Here is a 21,284-nt window from a genome sequence, read left to right on the forward strand (position 1 = left end):
TGCTCATCCGGCTGCCCTGTGCCTAAAATGGAAGAGTTACAGTGCTTGCATAAGTGAGTTTCTGATTCTCTGTTAAAAAGAGAAAGTGATTTTAAAGACAGGGGAAAAAAGAAGAACCCATGATCACATGGTGGCCACACAGTTAAGCTTTAAGGTCAAAATGTGTTCCCCTTCCTGGAAAAATGAATTCATTTTCTACTAATCTGGTTTTATCTTGGCACTGTCAGTTTATTACTGCACAGAGAAGTCTAGTCATTGTTGTAGGTGTGTTGCAATCTTTATTTCTCGGGGGGGGGTGTATTTAAGATCTTTTTTGCATTTGTTATAAAGGAACTTAAGGTCATATGGATAATAATGTCTTAAGGTAATTGAGGCCTCTGCCCTGATATCATTAGATTTTTCTCACACTTGTGGGGTGAAATACTTCGCTGCCATGTTTAAAGACACATATAAATCCTCCTGACACTAGAGATCCAGCCAACGGTTCATCAGATTTTAGGGATCTATTAATATTTTCTTCAGCCAGATTCAAGGATGAGGAAGAGGAAAAGGAGTTGAGACAATCCCTTATAGTTTTCAAGATCTGACCAGTATTTTAATGACCTATGCTTTTTATTTCTTCTTAAAGAAAAATTACTTTTTCCATGACCTCAGTACTATGGAAAAATCATACAGATTCTGTAGCAGTATTTCATTTTACAGATGAAGTATGTTAGTGTCATAATTCAAAACTGAACTACTTGTCCTTGCGTTCTGGTGTTCAGAGCTTTCTTGGCCTAAACAGATCCAGGAAATTGGGAATTCATTGCAAGAGTTGTGGGAGGGTTTATGGCTTCTCATTTACTATTATTTTCCTTACGTATGTGTATATGTGTGTGTGTGTATAAAATTTTTCTTACATATCTACATAGTATTAAAGCAAGGACGTGTCCCTACTCTCACTCCCCCACATCACCTCCTGTACATTAAGCCCTACCTTTGTTGTGTGTAACCATCTCCCTCGTTTGCTATGGGTAGAGTTTTGCAAGGTTGCAGAGTAAGACCTGTCAGCTGACACTTGCTCACATGAGAGCCATTAAAGAGGGTGGTGTGGCCAATGTCAGTGCAACCTTGCTGCTGAAGGCAAGTCACTGCATTTGCCCAGAGCCATATGAATAGGTCTTGTGACCAATTAATTGACTACTACCTAATCTCCAACAGGGGAGCACAGATGGAATGAGTCAGACCAAGCTGCTCAACCTGTTGAGTGTTTTGTCTTTTGCTGACCGGAGTACAAGCTTAGGAACAAAAGTAGGAAGTGGGATTTGGATTTGTCTGTTTATAATGGTCCTGCTGAGAGCGTATTTTATAACGTGATGGATACATCTGACTTCCTAATACTTTGGCAGGCTTAATTTACGTAACGTATGAATGTTCCTTTTTCTCTCTCTTCTTTTTTTTTCATTTTGAAAGAGGAAATTAGTAGGCTGCTGCCAAGTAGCTCGCCTCACCTACTGTATAGGGAGTACGGTGATTATTTAGGACGGCTGGTCAGTGTGAAGTATCCCTCAAACAACAAAGAATCTTCAGCATTTGTGTCCCAGGTCCATGTCGATAGTCAGGATAAACCAGAAGAAAGTTCAACCACCCGGAAGATGTGTGGCAGCTCGGTGAAGACAGCAAATCGGCCCAGAGGCTGGCAGGATTCAGCCAGATGCGTGTGTAATGCCGGTTCTGGTGCTGGGAGGACTTACAAGGCACTTTTTTGCACAAAGTATCGAAAAGGTGCCAGGGTAGGAAGGGGCATTGATCACACGGAACTCAGCAACAGGTTTGAAACTTTAGTTATGTTTTAAAGTCTCAGAGAAATTCTTATTTAAATCATTGAGTACCAAACAGATGAAATTATATTGATCCGAAAGTTGTTTTTCAAGAGTACTTTTAGTAGGATATGGGGTGGGTGGTGGGTGTGTAGAAACAAGTCATTTCCTGTATAGAAAAGGTGTAGGCATGGTTTTTTGTTTTTTTTTTTAAGATTTTATTTGTTTATGTGTGTGTGCATGTGTGTGTGAGAGAGAGAGAGAGAGAGAGAGAAAGAGAGCATGAGCAAGTGAGCGCGAACAGGGGGAGTGGCAGGCAAAGGGAGAAGCAGGCTCCCTGCTGAGCAAGGAGCCTGATGTGGGACTCATCCAAGGATGCTGGGATCATGACACGAGCTACCCAGGCATCCTGGCATGGTTATTTGCCCATCTGCTTTCTTAACTTTCGTTACTTATGCTGGAGGCAGCTTCCAAGAAATGGTTACGTCCTTGTCCTATGTTGAAGTTTGAACAGTACTATTCACAGAGATGATCAGGAAAGACTTGCAGTCCTGAAGTACCACTGCAGTTGGTAGATGGGACACAGGACTGGGAGTTCTCACTTTGTAGTTTGAATGGTAGGTGGAGGCAAGGTGATGGGAGAGAGTCCAGTTTTCAGGAAAATTATTTTCATGAGAAGGATGGTATTATGCTGAACTGATTTTAATAATGCAGCTTACATAAAGAGAACATTGTATTTGCTGTATTATTTAAGGGTGATTATGTCATCCATTTTGGAAGAGTTTATTAATTAGTAATAGCTCTTAACTGAAACATATTTGTAAAGAATTTTATTGCATATCAAGGAAAAGGAAAAATCCTTTCGAGAATTGCATTTCATTCCAAAATCTGATACAGATAGGTAGAAGGAGAGCCAAAGTTACAAAGTTAAGCTTGCTTCTCATGGTTAGTGTAAAAGTAGGTTTCTAAATTTACTTAAATGTTATTTTTTTTCTTTATAGCAGTTTTCTTACAGTTAACATGTTATAAACTTTATCCATCAATACATTTCTTGGTTGATTAAAAATCAGGATATAGTTTCTGTTGTGTAAAAATCATCTTTCTTTAGTAGAAACTTAACAAAATAGTGTATAGGCTACTCCAGTATAAGAGCCCAGCTGATTGAAGAGTTAGGGAGAAGTGTGGAAATTATATAGGTGTTGGGTCACTTGCTGTCCACTCAATTAAAGAGAGATATTTATGGAGGAAGTGGTAATGAATGATGTGGTACATTAGAAAAATACATTTGTTCAGATAAGAATTTCACTTTTATACTATCTGTTTTTATCTGTTTCTTATCAGGAAAGGACAGCTGAGTGATAGGAAAGAGTAATGGATTGGCACCCAGTCGGTCTGGATCCTGATCTTGATACCCAGCTCTGCTGCCCATGAGCCTTGTAACCATGTGGGAGGCTCCTTGCTTTTCTGGTCTCACTTTTAACCCTAGGCTGTGAAGTTGGTTCAGATTATTTTTTAAAAAATCCTTTCTTCCTCTGAAATCCTAAGATGTAGCATCAGGACCTTTTGTAGTCCCTATTTTTGTTATTCTTACAGTTCTAGATTCCCCAAACACGTGTTTGGGGTGATGGAGACAGCATCCACATAAGAATAATACTCAGGGCCACACAATTTTTTTTTTAACTTGAAAACATTTTTGTATGAGCTTCTGCTGAGCTTAATATTCTTTAGTGGATTTTAATCATTTTTAATTAAACAAAACTTTAACAAAAAAATTTCATATCCATTATTGCCTTTTCTTATTTTAACTTCCTTTAGATTTACTTCTTTGGTGCTGAGATTTTTTTTTTTTTAAATTCTGTATGGTGATGACGTATACTTGTCAATTAATTGGAATTCATTTCTAGTAAGACCAGTTGTCTTGGTAGATCTCATACACTTTCTCTTCCCCTTTCTGTGATCTTGAAAATGTATTCATTATTTGCAGTGTTGTGTTTGGTTTCCTGAATTTCTTTAGGACTTGGGCCAGTCTCAAGGGTAGAGTGAATTATTGACAGGAGCTTACACTGTAAGTAAGGATCTGGCTCCAAAGTGTTCACGAGTTACCTGTTTGTCCAAGTCAGGAGGCAGTCAGTTAAGTATGACTTCCAACTCCCTCTTTGCTCTTGGGTATCTTAAATTAATAATTTTAGGTGGTCTTAGCTGATCACACTGATAAGTAGGTTTTTGTTTTTTGTTTTTTATGTTGTTGTTTTTGTTTTTTTCTGTCTTTCCTCATGATTTTCCAGTTACTCTAAAGGTGAAGAGAAAGATTCCACAAATACAAGAGGAGTCATGTCATGTTGGACACCTAACAGTGACTGGCCACAGTGTAAAGCTGACACAGTTCAGTGCAGAAAGAAACATTTTAATCTTTCCCGTTATGGTTCATGCAGAATGAAACATTGCAGGATAGAAGTCTGTTGTTCTTAATATCACTTCCTTTGTCCTTAATCTTTAGAATGACAGATATTGGCGTTTCATTTATTTCACAAAACTCCAGAATCAACGAAAACCTGCAGAGTTTGATGAAACATTTTAAGTGGTTGATCAATAAATTCTTCTCTAAAACTTACCTCAAATCCAGTAACTGGTAGGAAACTGGGTATATAGTCTTCCATAATCGCTTCTTTCTTCCTTAAGATACCAACCATGGCAAAGCTGTTAATGACTTGATTTTTCTCACTTTGCCAGCAAATTAGATAACCATAGGGCTGTTCATGTGAGAAATCTGGGATTATTTGCCAAGCTTATCAGCGAATCATTGTTTCTCAGATGGCAAGAGAAAATTTGACATAACCTTGTCTTGAGAAATATACGCTACCCACACAGAAGAGGAACTGAAACAAAGCACTTCAGAGTCAATGGTGCTGTAAGTTTTATATCTTGGAATTTAGATTCAACAGAGACTCTTTGTACTGCTTTAGAATCACCAGGCTAGGAAGGGCTGAAGAATTAATGAGTGCATATATCCGACTCGTCTACAATTCGGATGAACCAATTCTATCAGAAAAGAAAGAAGCTTAGATTGTTTGTGGTAATTGCTCAACAAGAAAAGAAGTACAGAAACGAAGGTTTATTTTCTTGCCCCTAGTTAACTGCTTCACAGAGATAAGCCTACTGCGATTTTACTACCAGTCTTTATTTATAGCAGTTAGAATGACTGAGTAGGAAATACAAAGATAGTCACAGATTTAGAGAGAGATATGCTAAGGCAACAGACCAAAGCATTCTATTCTGAAGAATTTGGTGAGAAAGGGCTGAAGTCTAATGCAGGTTGTAGGGAAGGGGGGAGAGTGTTTTTCATTGTGTTCTTTACTTAGAAACACTGTGAAAACTATTCTGCTTTGATACTATGTAGAAAATGTAGCTGTTGGACAGGTTGAATGAAGTGGGTAGAGAAAAAAAAAAAAACAAAAACAAAAAACCAAACCCTAGTCAGCTGATGGTCTTGTGCTTTGCAACAAGCTTCACAGAGAGGTTGAAATTGCTGGGTGTGACTCTTTCAGACGCATCGAGTATTGCTGTCACAAGTTCTTCTGCCCTTTCTGCATTCCTTCCCTTTTCACTGATTTTATGTGCCAGGAGGAATTTTTGTTGACTCGCTAAGAGTTTATTTCCACTGGCTGATGGTTGGGATTCAGAGATGTAATTTGAGAATGAGTGAATGAATGAAGGAATGTAGTGGTAACTTGGTATTGCTGCAAAGTTATGTCTGATTTAGGTTTTAAAAAACATTCATCTTTTCCCTCTGAGGCCACATCTCTTCTTGGGAATGAATCAGAGCAGTCTTGGTATAAAGGGTTTTTTTTTTTTTTTTTTTTTTAAGATTTTATTTATTTATTAGTGCGTGCAAGAGAGCACAAGCAGGGGGGAGAGGGAGAAACAGGCTCCCCCGGCTGAGCGTGGAGCCCTATGTGAGGCTCAATCCCAGAACCCTGGGATTGTGACTTGAGCCAAAGGCAGACCCTTAACCAACCGAGCCACCCAGGTGCCCCTGCTAAAGCCCCTGTGTATAGAGGGGTTTTGAAGGAAGTGTGAACCTGCTTCATGTAGAGAGACAACTCATGTAACGTCCGTCTAGGGCTTATTTTGCTAAGTGTTGATGACCTAAAGGGTAAAGTCCTTGTTATTAGTTACCATAACTAATTATGTCCAGAATGACTGTGTTTCAGACAGAAGATGAAGATACTCCAGCTCCGGGGTCTGGAGGCCAAGTCATTGGGCAGCTTCTGAAGCCTTTTTCCCTTGAATCCCACTCAGCTGTATGCTGAGCTGGAACATGGCGGCTACACAGGTCCATGATTCCTGGTTCTTCTGTTATGACTCCTGTTGTGATTCAGGCTGTGGCTTAGCCTTATGCTTTTATTGTTATAGTAACAAAAGCTGAATAACTGCTGAGTAATGATGTAGCAAGCCCTGGTGGGAATTGGTGAGAGGAGTAACCTGTGACCAATCTAAGATTATAATTAAACTCCCCATCAAAATTCACCAAAGGGGAGACTCCCGCCTGGTGGCTCAGTTGGTTAAGTGGCTGCTTTTGGCTCAGGTCATGATCCCAGGATCCTGGCATCAGGTCCTGCATCAGGCTCTTTGCTCAGTGGGGGAGCCTGCTTCTCCCTCTTCCTGCCGCACCCCCTGCTTATGCTTGTGCTCTCTCTCTCTCTCTCTCCCTGACAAATAAATAAGTAAAATCTTAAAAAAAAAAAAAATTTTTTTTTCACCAAAGGGTATCCAGTCTGTGGGCTCTAGAAACACCAAGGTTCCTGGCAGTTTTCTTCCCCTTTTATGGGATCCCAAGGTTATATGGGTTATTGGATATGAGACACGTGTCCATCCATCAGTGTTTGTATCTTGAAGGGTTTAATCCTCCTCTTACTAGGTTAGAAAGGTTAAAAAAAATTGCAAGCTGCTCTCAGGGCCTTATAGAACAGATGTGAATTGAAATGCTGTCCTTTTTTCTTGATGGGCCCTTTCTTTTCACTTGCATGCCCCACCCTACCCAAACGCAAAAGAGAAAAAATTTAGTAATGCTTAGCTAGTTTTTTCACTTACTAATTTTTAAAAAAAATCTAACTCTAACATGGGAGAATCTAGACTGTAGTACCAGATACAGTGGAAGCATCTTTGATCTGGGGACCTTCTCGATCCTGATCTTAGGATCTGAGGGTTTATCTCTGCCTTGAACTCACTTTGTCTTTGGGAACATCACCTCATACCTCTGTGCTTCTATTTTCTCTTCTACAAAAAAATAATAGAAATGGGGGTGCCTGGGTGGCTCAATCAGTTAAGCGTCTGCCTTTGGCTCAGGTCATGATCTCAGGGTCCTGGGATGGAGCCCCACATCGGGCTCCCTGCTCAGCAGAGAGTCTGCTTCTCCCTTTCCCACTGATCCTCTTCCCCAATGTGCTCTCTCTCTCTCTGTCTCAAATAAATAAGTAAAATATTAAAAAAAAAATAGAAGTGGTAGATTAATGTCAGTGATGTCAAATATGTAAACTGGTTTAAAAAATGTAGCTTCCTGAGCTCCGTTTCAGATCCACTTGACCGAATTTGTGGAAGTGGAGCCTGTGAAGTTTTGTTGATTAAAAAACGAACGAATACACAGAACTTCTGGGGTAATTCTAATGATGAGTCAAGTCTGGGAACCATCAGATAGGTGGTGTCTGAGGTCCCTTCCAGCTCTGACATTCTGATTATCTGTCAGTGACCCATGAGTAACAGGGATGTTAGAGAAATGTGAAGACCTTGGGTAGTCAATGGAGCCAGAACTATGTCAGTGGTAATCTTTCCCATGTGAGGGAGCAAACCATATGGATATTTGAGGAAGTATATTCTCAACAGAGGGACTAGTAAGGATAGAGATCCCAAGGCAGGATCATGCTTGCTGCGCACCCTAAAAAGCACAGTATTGCCTAGGGGCAAAAATGATTTGGATTCAGAAAGTAAATTGTCCTTCCAGGGGACTGTGAACGGGCCTAAGGTGGGCTGCTAGATAGGGCTAGCAGCTGTGCAGGGCGATATGAGAGGCAGGTGGGAGGTTGTCTGCTCCCTAATCTCTCTCCCATTGGCCCTTGCTTGATAACAACAATTCCTATTATTAGAACCTCATTTCTTTGTATCTAAGCATTGTTCTCTCAAGGCAGTGACACCTTAGTGAGAACTATTACGAGAAGAACAGACCATATGAAAGGTGTGGGCTCATTCTGTAGAGCAGCATATGAGGGCTGACCTTCTCCTTTCCAGCTGAGTGGACAAGCTGAGGGGAGACAGCCTATAACTCAGCTGAACAGGGACAGAGACTTTTGATAGCCATATCCAAAGCCTCAAATAATGTCCTTGGTTTTCATCTTCACAGGACATTCTCTAGCAGACTATAACAGACCAAAATGATCTTCAGAGAATAATCCTATCACAAACTTTAAAAACTAGTGCTTATTACTGAAAGTTCCTATATTTTAAAAGTTCCCTGGACAATTGAAAAACTTTTTTCCTTTTAAATAGACTTTATTTTTTAGGGCGGCTTTAGGTTCACATCAAAATTGGCAGCAAGAACAGAGAGTTTTTGTACTCATCACACTGCACAGCCTCCCCAACTATCAGTATCCTGCATGAGAGTGGTACATTTGTTACAGTTGACAAACCTACACTGAGACATCATTATCACTCCACACCATAGTTTACATTAAGGTTCACTCTGGTGTTACACACCTGTGGGTTTTGACAAATGTGTAATGAAATGTACCCATCATTATAGTATCAATACAGATTAATTTCACTGCCCTAAAAATCCTCTTGTTCTGCCTATTCATCTTTCCCTCACCCCTGGCAACCACTTATCTTTTTACTGTCTCCATAGTTTTGCCTTTTCTAGAATGTCATTGGGTTGCAATCACGCAGTCTGTAGCCTTTTTAGATTGGCTGCTTTTTCACTTAGTAATATGCATCAAAGCTTCCTCCTTGTCTTTTCATGGCTTGATAGCTCATTTCTCTTTACTGCTGAATAGAATTCCATTGTCCGGGTGTAGCACCATTTATCTATCCATTCACCTCCTGAAGGACATTTTGGTTGCTTCCAAGTTTGACAATTATGAATAAAGCTGCTGTAAACATCTCTGTGTGGGTTTTTGTGTGGACATAAGTTTTACTCCTTTGGGTAAACATCAAGGAGTGTGATTGCTGCATTGTAAGGTAAAAGTTTAAGTTTTGTAAGAAACCACCATACTGGGGTGCCTGGGTGGCTCAGCCATTAAGTGTCTGCCTTTGGCTCAGGTCATGATTCCAGGGTACTGGGATCGAGCCCCGCCTCGGGCTCCCTCCTCAGCGGGGAGTCTGCTTCTCCATCTCACACTCCTCTTGCTTGTGTTCCCTCTCTTCGCTGTCTCTCTCTGACAAATAAATAAAATCTTAAAAAAAAGAAAGAAACCACCATACTTCCAAAGTGGTTGTACCATTTTGCATTCCCACCAGCAGTGAATGACATGTTATTCCATACGCTTGTCAGTATTTGGTTTTGTTGGTGTTCTGGATTTGGGCACTCTAATAGTGTAGTGGTCTCTCACTATTGTCTTAATTTGTATTTCTCTAATGATACATGATATGAAGCATCATTGATATGTTTATCTGCCATCTATATGTCTTTTTTATAGGGCATCTCTTCAGATCTCTGCCTATTTTTTAATTGGATTGTTCATTTTCCTGTTACTGAGTTTTATGAGTTCTTACTATATTTTGGATAACAGGCCTCTATCAGATATGTCTTTTGCAAATATTTTCTCCCAATCTGTGGCTTATCTTCCCATTTTTTTGTTTTTGTCCTTCACAGTTGAGAAGTTTTAAATTTTAATAAAGTCCAGGTTATCAGTTATTTAATGACTTGTGCTTTGGTTGTCGTCACCATGCCTATAGTCATCTAGGTTTTTCTCCTATGCAATCTTCTAGGAGTTTTATAGTTTTTCATTTTACATGTAGGTCTGTGATTCATTTTGAGTTACATTTTTGTGAAGGATTTAAGGTCTGTGTCAAAATTAATTTTTTTGCATGTGGGTGTCCATCTGTTCCAGCACCGTTTGTGGAAAGGCTGTCTTTTCTCCATTGTATTACCTATGCTTTCTTCAGTCAAAGATCAGTTGACTGTAATTGTGTGAATCTGTTTCTGGGCTCTCTACTCTTTTCTATTCATCTATTTGTCTCTTCTTTCATCAGACCATCCTGTATTATTGGTTCCTGTAATTTTATAGAAAGTCTTGAAGTTGGGTAGTTGTAGTCTCCCGGCTTGGCTCTTGTCCTTCAATATGGTGTTGGCTATTCTGGGTACTTTGCCTCCACATATAAACTTTAGAATGAATTTGTTTATATCCACAGAATAACTTGCTGGAATTTTGATTGGGATTGTATTGAATCTATAGATCAATTTGGGAAGAACTGGCATCTTGAGTCTTCCAATCCATGACCGTGGAATATCTCTCCATTTATTTAGTTCTTTGATTTCTTTTATCAGAGTTTTATAGTTTTCCTCATATAGATATTGTATATATTTTGTTAGATTTATACCAAAGAATTTCTTTTTCGGGGGAGTGTGCTAATATAAATGGTATTATGTTTTTAATTTTAAATTCCACTTGTTGATTGCTGGCATATGAAATATTTTTAAAACTATCTTAACAGGTGTATTTTCCAGAGCATGACTGCATTTATGTCAAGCTAGCTACTTTCCCCTTTTCTTTTTATTTATCTTATTTGGTTTTTAAAATTTTTTTATTTATTTAAGTAATCTCTGCACCCAACATGGGGCTTGAACTAACAACCGGAGATCAAGAGTCACATGTTCTTCCAACTGAGCCAGCCAGACAACCCCTCCCCTTTTCCTTTTCCTTTTTTTTTTTTTTTTTTTAAGATTTTATGTATTTGACAGAGAGAAATACAGTGAGAGAGGGAACACCAGCAGGGGGAGTGGGAGAGGGAGAAGCAGGCTCCCCGCTGAGCAGGGAGCCTGATGTGGGGCTTGATCCCAGGACCCTGGGATCATGACCTGAGCCGAATATAGATGCTTAAATGACTGAGCCACCCAGGCACCCCTCCCCTTTTGTTTTTAAATTCCTCCATCTTTTTCTTTTATATTGTTACTAAACTTAAAATTGAAGATTTTCCTTAAATATTTTTTTCTGATTATCAAAATGATACAATTTTATTATATAACTTTTGGAAGATGCAAGCAAATATAAAAATGAAAATTCAAATTACTCATAATGCTATCACACAAATTTTGCTACTAATACTTTTATTTTCTTGCAGTCCTTTTTTTTTTAAGATCTTATTTATTTCTTTAGAGAGGGAGTGAGCACGTGAGTGAGGGGAGGGGCAGAGGGAGAGGGAGAGATTCTCAAGCAGACTCCCTGATGAGCTTGGAGCCCAAACTCATAACCCCTATGACTTGACAGGAGCTGAAATCAAGAGTCAGAAGCTGAAACTCATAACCCCTATGACTTGACAGGAGCTGAAATCAAGAGTCAGAAGCTGAGCCACCCAGGTGCCCCTTGTGCAGTCCTTTTTTGGTACATGGATATAAGCTGTATTATATTAACTGGATAACGTTATATATATCAAGTTACATAATCTGCGTTTTTATTCAGTATAACATCTTCCCCATGTTATTAAAATGTTTTCAAGAACAAATTTTAATGACTTCATAGTATGTTCTTAAGTGGATGTCTTCAAAAACGTAGGGTATGTTCTGCTAGTGGATGTTTAGGTTTCCAGTTTTTTGACTGCTAACAATGCATAGAAAGAAACCTATTTTTGTTCATATTTCTGACATCTCCTTGGGAGATAATTTTCCTTGTAGGAAATTTGAGGGAGACCCTTTTTCCTTCCCCAATAGAATCTGAAAATTGAAAGATAGAAATTGGTCAGATAGATAGAAACCAAAATACATCTACATATGGAAAATGGTTAGTGTGTGTAACAACAAGGAGCTGCCTAAATAACCTCAGAATTAGACCTGTTCACACACCTTGTCATAAGCAGCCTAGGGCACATACAAGCCTTGCCACATACGGGTTCACCCCTATAAAACTTGATGTTGAGTAGTTGAGGATCAGATTAGCTTGTGTGTGCTCTGCAGGCAGATACATACCAAAGGAAAAAGGAAAATTTATCAATCAGAAATCATTCTTCTTTCCCTGGGAAGAAGCAGGTGGGGGTGAAGACAGGAGTGTTACACTAATTGGGATTGTGTCATACTAATTGGGATTGTTACGCTAAGTGTTACACTACTTGGAAACCTGAAGCCAAGGTACAGAGACCCTCCCAGCTCTAATGTCTTTATTAGGTTGAATCACCTTTTTTTTTTTTTTAAAAAGATTTATTGATTGATTGATTTAAGAAGGGGGGGGAAGAGAGAGAGCGGGCACAGAGAGAGAGAGAGAGGGAGAGTGGGAAGCAGATTCCCCACTGAGCAGGGAGCCCGACACAAGGCTCCATCCCAGGACTCAGGACCATGACCCGAGCCGAAGACAGCTTGAGCATCTGTAGGTTGAATCACCTCTTAAAGGGTATGAATGCAGGTTTTTTTCCTTAACATTTAAAAAAGTGTTTTGTCTATATGTCTTCAGAGATAATGCATTCACTTGGTTCAACAATAGAAATATATGTTTGAAATATATTGTTCCCACCTCTTTATTTTTCCCCATGCCCTTTAGGTAATCAGTTTCACTAGTTTTTTTGCAAATCCTCTTTGTCTCATTTAAAAACCCATTTAGCATTTTCTTTTTTTTTACTCCAGCATTCTCCCGGTTCCTGATTACGCCATTTTGATCTCCTTTGCTGAGTCCTCTTTTTCTCCCGACCTGTTAATGTTGCCGTGCTTGAAGGCTCAGTCCTTGGACCTCTTTTCTACCCACATTCACTTCCTTAGTGATCTCATTCAGCCTTTGGCTTTAAATACCACATGTATTCCAACAGCTCCCACATTTATAACTCCAGCCCAGACTTTTTCCCTGACCTCCAGATTTGTATATCTAACCACTTGCCTCACCTGCAGCCTTCTCCACTTGATGGTCCTAGTTATGGGACTCATCTTTTTTTTATTATTTACTTTTTTCTTCCTTACACACTGTACCCAATCCATAGCAACTCCAACTGGCTCTGCCCTCAAATGCTACGCAGAATCTGGTTACTTCTTACCGCCTCCGCTATTACAACCTAGTCTATGCCAGCATCATTTCTCTTCTTCTTCTTCTTTTTTTTTTCCTCCTCAATTTAACCACTTACTTTTATTTTTCATCATGATAAGTGTACTCTTTAATGGCTGTCCCCTGCTTCCCCTGTCCCACTACCCCCCTCCCCTCTGGTAACCATCAGTTTGTTCTCTAGAGTTAAGAGTCTGTTCCTTGGTTTGTCTGTCTCTCTCCCCCCCTTTTTTTTTCTTTGCTAGTTTGTTTTGTTTCTTAAATTCCACATATGAGTTAGATCATATGGTATTTGTCTTTCTCTGATTGACTTATTTCAGTCAGCATTATACTCCCTAGTATGCTGTTGCACATGGCAAGATTTCATTCTTTTTTATGGCTGAGTAATACTCAATTGTATGTATACACCACATCTTCTTTATCCATTCCTCTATCAGTGGACACTTTGGCTGCTTCCGTAGTTATAATGCTGCAATAAACATAGGGGTGCATGTATCCCTTTGAAGTTTTTTTTTTTTTTTTTTTGTAATTTTGGGGCAAATACTCAGTAGTGCGATTCTTGGACCATAGGGTAGTTCTATTTTTAATTTTTGAAGAACCTCAGAGGGATTACATTTTCATTTTCTTATGAAATACTTCAATCATACAGAAAATGCAGAACATCTTATAATAACCATATGTGTACCCACAACCCAGTTTTCTTAAATCTTAACATTTTGCCACTTTTGCTTCACATATATAATTAAAAACAAAAAAATATAAAACACTAGGGGAACAGATGTTGCTTCCTGCATAACCCTTACTGGGCCCAGTCTTTTCCCTCTCTTCCTTCCAGAGGTAACCATATTCTGAATATTTGCCTCTGCATATTATTACTTTATGGCCATGATGTATTGATAAATAATACTTAATAGTATTTAACATATTTAACATTATAGAACAAATATCATACTGTACATATTATTTTGAAGCATATATTATATATGTTTATATATGTGTTTTTGAGACCTATTCGTATTCATGTAGTTCTAGTTTAGTAATTCTAAATTCATTATGGCATGCTGCAATTTACCCATTGGTCTATTGATGAACATTTTAATTTTTTTTGCAGATTATTATTATTATAAACAGTGTTGCAGTGAATAGTATTACAGTTGTCTTTTTCTGCTATCTCCATGGATTTCCATTGGGTGGAGTGGAATTATTAGGAGGAATTGTTAAGTTTTAGGATATATGAATATTGGATTTTACTAGATATTCTCCGAAGTAATTGCCTCAACTCCTTTCCCAACAGCAGTGCATGCATGTTCCCACCACTCATCATCCTTGGGTGGGGTTGTGGGGGGTGATGGTGTTGGTGTACAGAAAATGTATCTTGTTTTCTTTTGAAACAGCTTTGTGGAAATGTCATTCACATACCACACAATCTACTCATCTAAACTGTGTATATACTTCGGTGGATTTTAGCGTACTCACAGAATTGTGCAGTCATCACCACAGTTCACTTCAGAACATTTTCATGACTCCAGAACACACCCCACACAAGATTTTACTGTAATTTACCATCTGTCTCTACCTTTGCCTATTCTGGACATTTTCTATAAATGGAATCATACAACATATAATTCTTTGTGATTGACTTCTTTCACTTATGATGCTTTCAGGGTTCACCCATGTTCTAGCATGTATTAGTACTTTATTCCTTTCTATTGACAAATAATATTCTGTTGTATGGATGTGCCACGTTTTATTTATCCAGTGATAGACATGTGGTTCCCCCCCCCCCACCTTTTGGCTATCATGAATAATTCTGCATAAATATTCCTGTACATGTTTTTATGTGGACTGTGTTTTGGATGCAGAAATCATACTTTGGATTCCAGGAGCAATAGACAGAGGTCACAGGTGTCCACCTGGTACAGGTGGGTGAGAAAGCCACAGGAGCCCTTTCTCCGGCCCTGTTGGCTGCCATTGCTCAGAACTTTCCCACGTCCTCACCGTCACGTGGCAGGCATGGCAGCATGTGAAGCCTAACCTTGGCTTCAGCGGCCCCCCCCCCCCGCAAGGGCCTGTGGCCACCCACTTGCCTTTTTGTGCATTAATAAATGTTCTGGCCTCCAACAGCATCTTACCTCAACTATGGACTCCCAGACTGCCAGTCTCTCTCTCTCTAGGACAGCAGTCCAGTGTTGCCTTTTGAAAAGCTTTTCTTCCCCACCCACCGAAGGAGAGCATTTTCAGGAAAATTTATCAACTACCTGGGCCATACATTTAAAAACCAAGCCTAGGAGGTGCTGGGCATTGTTTTGTCTGCTTCATCCCCATGCCTCTGTGTGGCCAGGAGTGGACTATAAGATCTAGAAATTAATTTTAGAACTAATGGAAGAACAACCACTTTTGATAAACTAATCTCGCTCTTTACCTGGGAGAGCAGAATATTCTTGTGAGTTTTGCTTTCAGAAGTCAGAACTTTTGTCCCTTTTTCTACTTTTTAAAATTCAATATATATAAACTAAATTTTTAAATATTTCGTTTGTGTAGAAATAAGTAAATACGAATATGTATTCTTCCCTCTTACACAAAAGGTAGCATGTTATACACAGGAATCTGCTCTTTGCTGTTTGGACTTCAGTATCATCTGGAGATCTTACAGGTTTGCTGTCATCCTTGCACACACTCTGCGATAGCTGCTTGCTGTTTTGTTGTGTGAATTTAGCATAATTGATACAATTTGCCACTACCAGTGTCTTCTCCACTTGTCCAGGCTTCTGCTCTTAGCAAACATGCTGCAATCACATGTTTATATCTGCTTAGTTCCAGAAGTCGGATTGGTGGGTCCAAGGTTACAAATTCTTGTAATTCTTACGGCTATGATGAATTACCCTCCCCATGTAGTCATACCATTTTATGTCTCTACTTGTCTTAATCAAGTGGGGTGTCTTAACTTACAGAATTTCACCAATCTGATAGGTGTATGATTTTAATTTGCTTTTCTCTAAGAGAGAGGTTTAACATCTTTTCCTGTTTAAAAATCATCTTAATATTTTCTGTGAACTAGCTGTATCCATTGCCCAGTTTTCCATTGGTTTGCAAGTCTTTAACTTCATTGATTTCTGGTCCTTTATATATTAGAGAGATTAATCTTTTGTCTGTGATATGAGCTACTAATTTTTGGTAAACTTTTTAGAAAGCTTTGATAACAGGTTTTTTTTTTTTTTTTTTTTTTACATAATTGGGTCATTCATACTGTATATGTAGTTCTGTGTTCTGCTTTTCGGTCTTTACATTATATCACTAGTTTTCTTATTTTTCAAGTGTAACGGGTTTTTATAGCTCAGAAAGAAATGCAGAGGGATGTTCTGGAGCATAGAGGCTGTTACCCTGACTAGTTTGCTACTGATACGAAGGTGATAGTATCACAGAGTTGGAAGAGCACAGAATTCGGAATCAGGAAACATTGGTTTGAGTCTTGTTTTTGCCACTTACTGGTTATAACTTTTTAATAGTCCCCTAATTTCTATATAAAATATGTAATTAATAAGGCTCTCACAGGACATTTGTGAGGGTTAGCTCGGGTGAATTCTATAAAGTATTCGGCAAACTCTAAAATGTTAGGCAGTTATTTGTATCTGTGCTTTGTGGCTCTGATCACTGGTCTTCCCCCTATATCCAAACATTAGACTTTCTCGAAGTAGTATCTCTAGGCTCTATGAGATTATGCAGTAATAAAAGGGCAGTTATTTAATATGGTAGAAAGCAGTTTGAGGTAGTACTACAACAGTAATAAAGGCCATAAATAGGTTTAATAAATGAGAACAGGGATAACTTTTTTAGAGAGAAACTTTTTCTGTCCTTGGGAGGGGCAGGGGATGAAGAAGGGCAGGAAAATGTGGTATATGAATGCTGACAAGAAAGCTCAATAAATGTCATTGTCTAAGGCCAAACTTCATATTTGAAACTGAATCTAAATGCCTTGAATTCATTAAGGTGGTTTCCCTGTAGGAGTTCACCCACTGCCTCATGCTTCAGCTACCAAGAAGCTTTTTAAAGCAAACGGTAATTAAGGTTGTTTGTCTTAAGGCAATAATAGAATATTTGATGGGTAAAAAAAATAGCATGTTCTTTTTGTATCCCTCAGTTGCGTAATTTATTTTTAATTTTTCAAGAGATAGTACAGTCATATGGTTAAATATTCAAAAGGTACAAAGTTTTAGTACTTACAGCACACTTACTATGTGCCTGTCTCTGCATTAATCCTCCAACACTTATGAAGTAGGACTTACTCTCCCCATTTTGCAAATGAGATACTGAGGAACAAGGAAGTTACGTAACTTCCCAAAGTCACATGACTAGAAAGAGGCAGAGTGAGGAATTGAACTCAGGCTGCCTGGCTCCAGAGTCTACATGCTGTGCTGTTTTGACAGATATGTATTAAATAATTCTGGGGGCGCCTGGGTGGCTCTGTCAGTTGAGCATCGAACTCTTGGTTTGGCTTAGGTCATGAAATCAGGGTCATGGGATCAAGCCCAGCATTGGGCTCTGTGCTCAGCAGGGAGTCTGCTAGAGATTCTCTCCCTCTGCCTTTCCTCTGGCATGGAGCACATGCGCACTCACTCTTTAAAAATAAATGAATAAATCTAAAAAGATAGTTCTAAACACAACCAGCCTAACCATTATTTATCTTTCTAGAGATAGTCTATGCATATATAGTAAGATCCAGAATTTTTTCTCCATTTTTCTTTTTTTTTTTTTTTAAATACATATGGTAGCATTCTATGCACAGTATTTTGTACTTCTTCCTAAGTGATGTCTTGGCTTATGATATAATTACATAATGATCTTCCTCTTCCTCATTTGTTGTTATATCTGTAGTACATTACTCCATTGTATGGATGGACCCCATAATTTAACAATCTTGTGTTGACAGTTTCCAGTCCTTTGCCATTCCAAACAGTAAATACCTTTTTGTACATAATCATTTTGAACCCCTGCAAACTGATCTGTAGGATTAATTCCTACAAGTGGAATTGCTGGGTCAAAGAGTAAGTATGTGTGTTTGTACCCATGTCTGTCTTTTTTCCCCCCTTATTTTGGTTCTTGCCTCTGCCCCATGGCCCGACCCTACAGTGCTATGCTCTGAGCACTCCCCCACGTGCTCGCCCACACCTGTTTCTTTTAGAGCTAATATTTTACAACCAAAGATTGGTACAGTTTATATTGATCTTGGCTTTCTCATTTTGCAAACAAAAAACCTTACAGAGAGAACCATGCTTTTGACCTTGGGAAACCTCTAGGAAAATAGAATTATTACCTTATTTGTGTACAGTTTAAATGGATCTGGAATTAATATACAAGCCAATGTCTTAAATATTTATCTGTTATTAGTATATAATTTCCCTGGGTGGGTAGGAAAACCTTACTTTCAGGAGAAGATATGAAATCATGTTTTTGCAAGTTAGCTTTCAGCAGGGCCATTGTGCATTTCAGTAATCCTGAAATACAGTAATGAATGTTGACCATTTTGGTTATGCTGACATGTGTATGGATGAATTAGCTCATGAATATTGAATTAAAGCATGCATAGAGATGAACAGCAAAGTTTGGTGGTTTTTTTTATTTGTGTTTTTAAAACTAATCTCTGTACCCAACGTGGGACTAAGACTCATGATCCTGAGATCCAAAGTTGCATGCTCTTGCAAGTGAGCCAGCCAGGCACTCCCCGCCCCCTACTTTTTTTTTTTTTTAAAGTACTGATAGCTTCTAGTTTAAAGATACCAGAAAAGAACATGAATTAAAGGAACTATTTTGGAAAATATGGGCCATATTTAGAGATTCCGTGAGTTTTTAAGGGGAGAGAGGGAAAAACCTATTAATAATAACAACAAAATCTGGCCGGGGTGGAATCCTAGTTGGCATAGTGGCATAGTCACCTGTCCCCTCAAGAGTCCCTCTTGCCTCAAAAGAACTTGTACTTTTCCTCTGCAGATTTTGTTAGCATCTTTTGAAAGTTCTGTTGATTAAAGATGTGTTAGAAGCATGTTTGTCAAAGTATAGAGTATATCTAGAAGGGTTAAAGGATGCTGTGCAGTAATGTGGATTAATTCATTATGGTGGCTTTTCTACATACCTGGCTGGGGTCATCTGTTCTAAATCACACTGTGTGTACTTTATAGATGATTTGGAATTCTTGTGTGTGAGAGTTGGAAGGATGAGACCTTGAGGGGTGAATTTAGCCCTGACCCATCATTTTTATAGAGGAAGAAACACTGGACTATGAGATGAAGAAGTGTGACCGGGATTAGGCCATCGATCCTGCCTAGAACTCAGGCATTCTGACGCCCAGTGCAGTGCTCTGTGGTTTTGTCAATACCACGGGGCCCCTAGGGCAGTAGGGGGTCTGTGATGGTCCCATGAGGCCATACATGAACTTTACCTATTTCACAGTTTTACTTGACATGACCCTGAACTCAGGAAGAAAAGGAGGGAATTCTGTCTTTTCCTCCTCTGTACTTCATAGTTCACAGTACATGGTACCCAAACCTCAGGCTATTTTATGACTCATAATGTTTTGTTATGGCTGTGTGAACACATAAAGACTTAGGTGGTTTATCTCGTGACCCTTGCAACCATTTATAGTATTGTTTCAGTGGGAGGGAGAAATGAGTTCTGAGTTACCACCTACTTACACATAAACTTTGATGGTCATCTTTGTTAGGGATTGGTTGTATCTGGGATAATGTTGGTGGACTTAATGTTACTTACTCCAGTCTTTTGACCTTCCGTAAGACATAGTAAGCATTACATTGGTCAACAATCTTGTATCCTACAGTTCTAAAATCCTAAAATCTCTGAAAAGATTCTTGGAATGAACCTGAACTATTGTGAGGCTATGCATAGTTCCTGTCTAATCCACTCAGCATAAATATCCATAACTTGGCCTGGCGTAATACTAATTTGTATTATTTTGGGATTTGGTTATACATGGAGCCCCACATAACATATGGTATGAGCACCTTCTAAAATATAAAAAATTCCGAATTCTTAAACACCTGGCCCCAAAGATCTCGGTGAAAGAGTTGTGTGTCTGAACTTACTTACCTCTGACTTATGCTTTGCAGGTTTAAGAGTACTTTCATACTTAGTCTCTGTTTTTCCCAACAACCTTGTGAGACAGATAAGGCAGATACAGTTTGGGAAAGTGAGCCCTGGATAAGTGCTTTCCTAAAGTCACCTGGGCTAAAAGTGGTAGAGCTAGAGTTAAAAGTTCTGTTTATCCTGGTGAATACCAATTCACGTCCCAAGCATCACAGCCTCTGTGACTTTCATCCATCCCTTACCCCTACAATGTGGGCTTTACCTCTTCATCCTTTAAGTTCTATAAGCCACATGGACATTAATCTCAGTATCTGTGACAGTGTAGTTTACTTAAGTGTTTGTATGTTGGCCTTCCCATATCAAGTTGTAAGCCTTTTGAGGTAGGACCTGGATCTAGGTAATTTCTGTTCCTGGTATCTTTCATGGTACTGGGTCAAGCCAGGTCCTAAAAGTGTGTGAAAGGAGTCAATGCAGGAGTGTGCTTTGAGGCTCATGTTACTTCCAAGTGCTCTTTCTGTGCTATGCTGCTGATAATAAGGATTCATTCTTGTATTCTTCTGCAAAAGGAGTCAAGAATTTACACATCATCTACTTTCTTAAAGACAAAGTTGCAGCTAATAGCCAATAGAAATTTCTTTTGGTAAAATAACAGTGGGATACATTTATTTGGAATCGTTTTTTAAATTATATCTTTAGGCTAGCTTCATCTATTAAAGCTTCTGATAAGAACTGGAATCTTTAAATACTTTTTTATTATACTCTTGACCACAGAACAGTAATTCAGTGGTAAATTTTTATGAGTAACTCTGAAACTGAACTTGGCAAGTTGTGCACAAAGACTTTTACAGTATAAAATAGGAACGTCAACTGATTTGCAGATTACTTTTCCTGTTTCCTCTCTTCCTGAGAGTACTAACCCAGACCCCCCCCCCCAAAAAAAAAGGAATCCAAATTTGTTACTGCCATCTATTTACATAATTTTTTCTTAAATAGCTTGTTACTGAGTGGGAAATAATGTACGTTTGTGCTGACAGGGTGAACTCTAATGGCCCTCTCAAGTGCAATTTTTCCCCTTTTCTCCATCCCTAGTCTTCCTATATTTTTAGGTAAGAGTCATTAGGTCTTCCTCACTATTCTTGAGCAAACCTTTTGAAAGCGTTTCTGT

The 21,284-nt window shown here is 38.9% G+C and overlaps 1 protein-coding gene across 2 annotated transcripts in view; it reads left to right on the forward strand.

The window, feature by feature from the left end:
* Positions 1-968: 968 nt before the first annotated feature.
* Positions 969-21,284, forward strand: part of FNIP2 (folliculin interacting protein 2) — a 94,306-nt gene continuing 73,990 nt past the window's right edge. For both annotated transcript variants that reach the window (XM_040626404.1, XM_040626405.1), the window contains exon 1: positions 969-1,810. In XM_040626404.1, coding sequence (XP_040482338.1) covers positions 1,407-1,810 — 404 coding nt within the window. In that variant the 5' untranslated portion in view covers positions 969-1,406. The remainder of the gene's footprint in view (positions 1,811-21,284) is intronic.

This window comes from Ursus maritimus, unplaced genomic scaffold (assembly GCF_017311325.1).
Source record: "Ursus maritimus isolate PB19 unplaced genomic scaffold, ASM1731132v1 scaffold_11, whole genome shotgun sequence".
Lineage (NCBI taxonomy): Eukaryota > Metazoa > Chordata > Mammalia > Carnivora > Ursidae > Ursus > Ursus maritimus.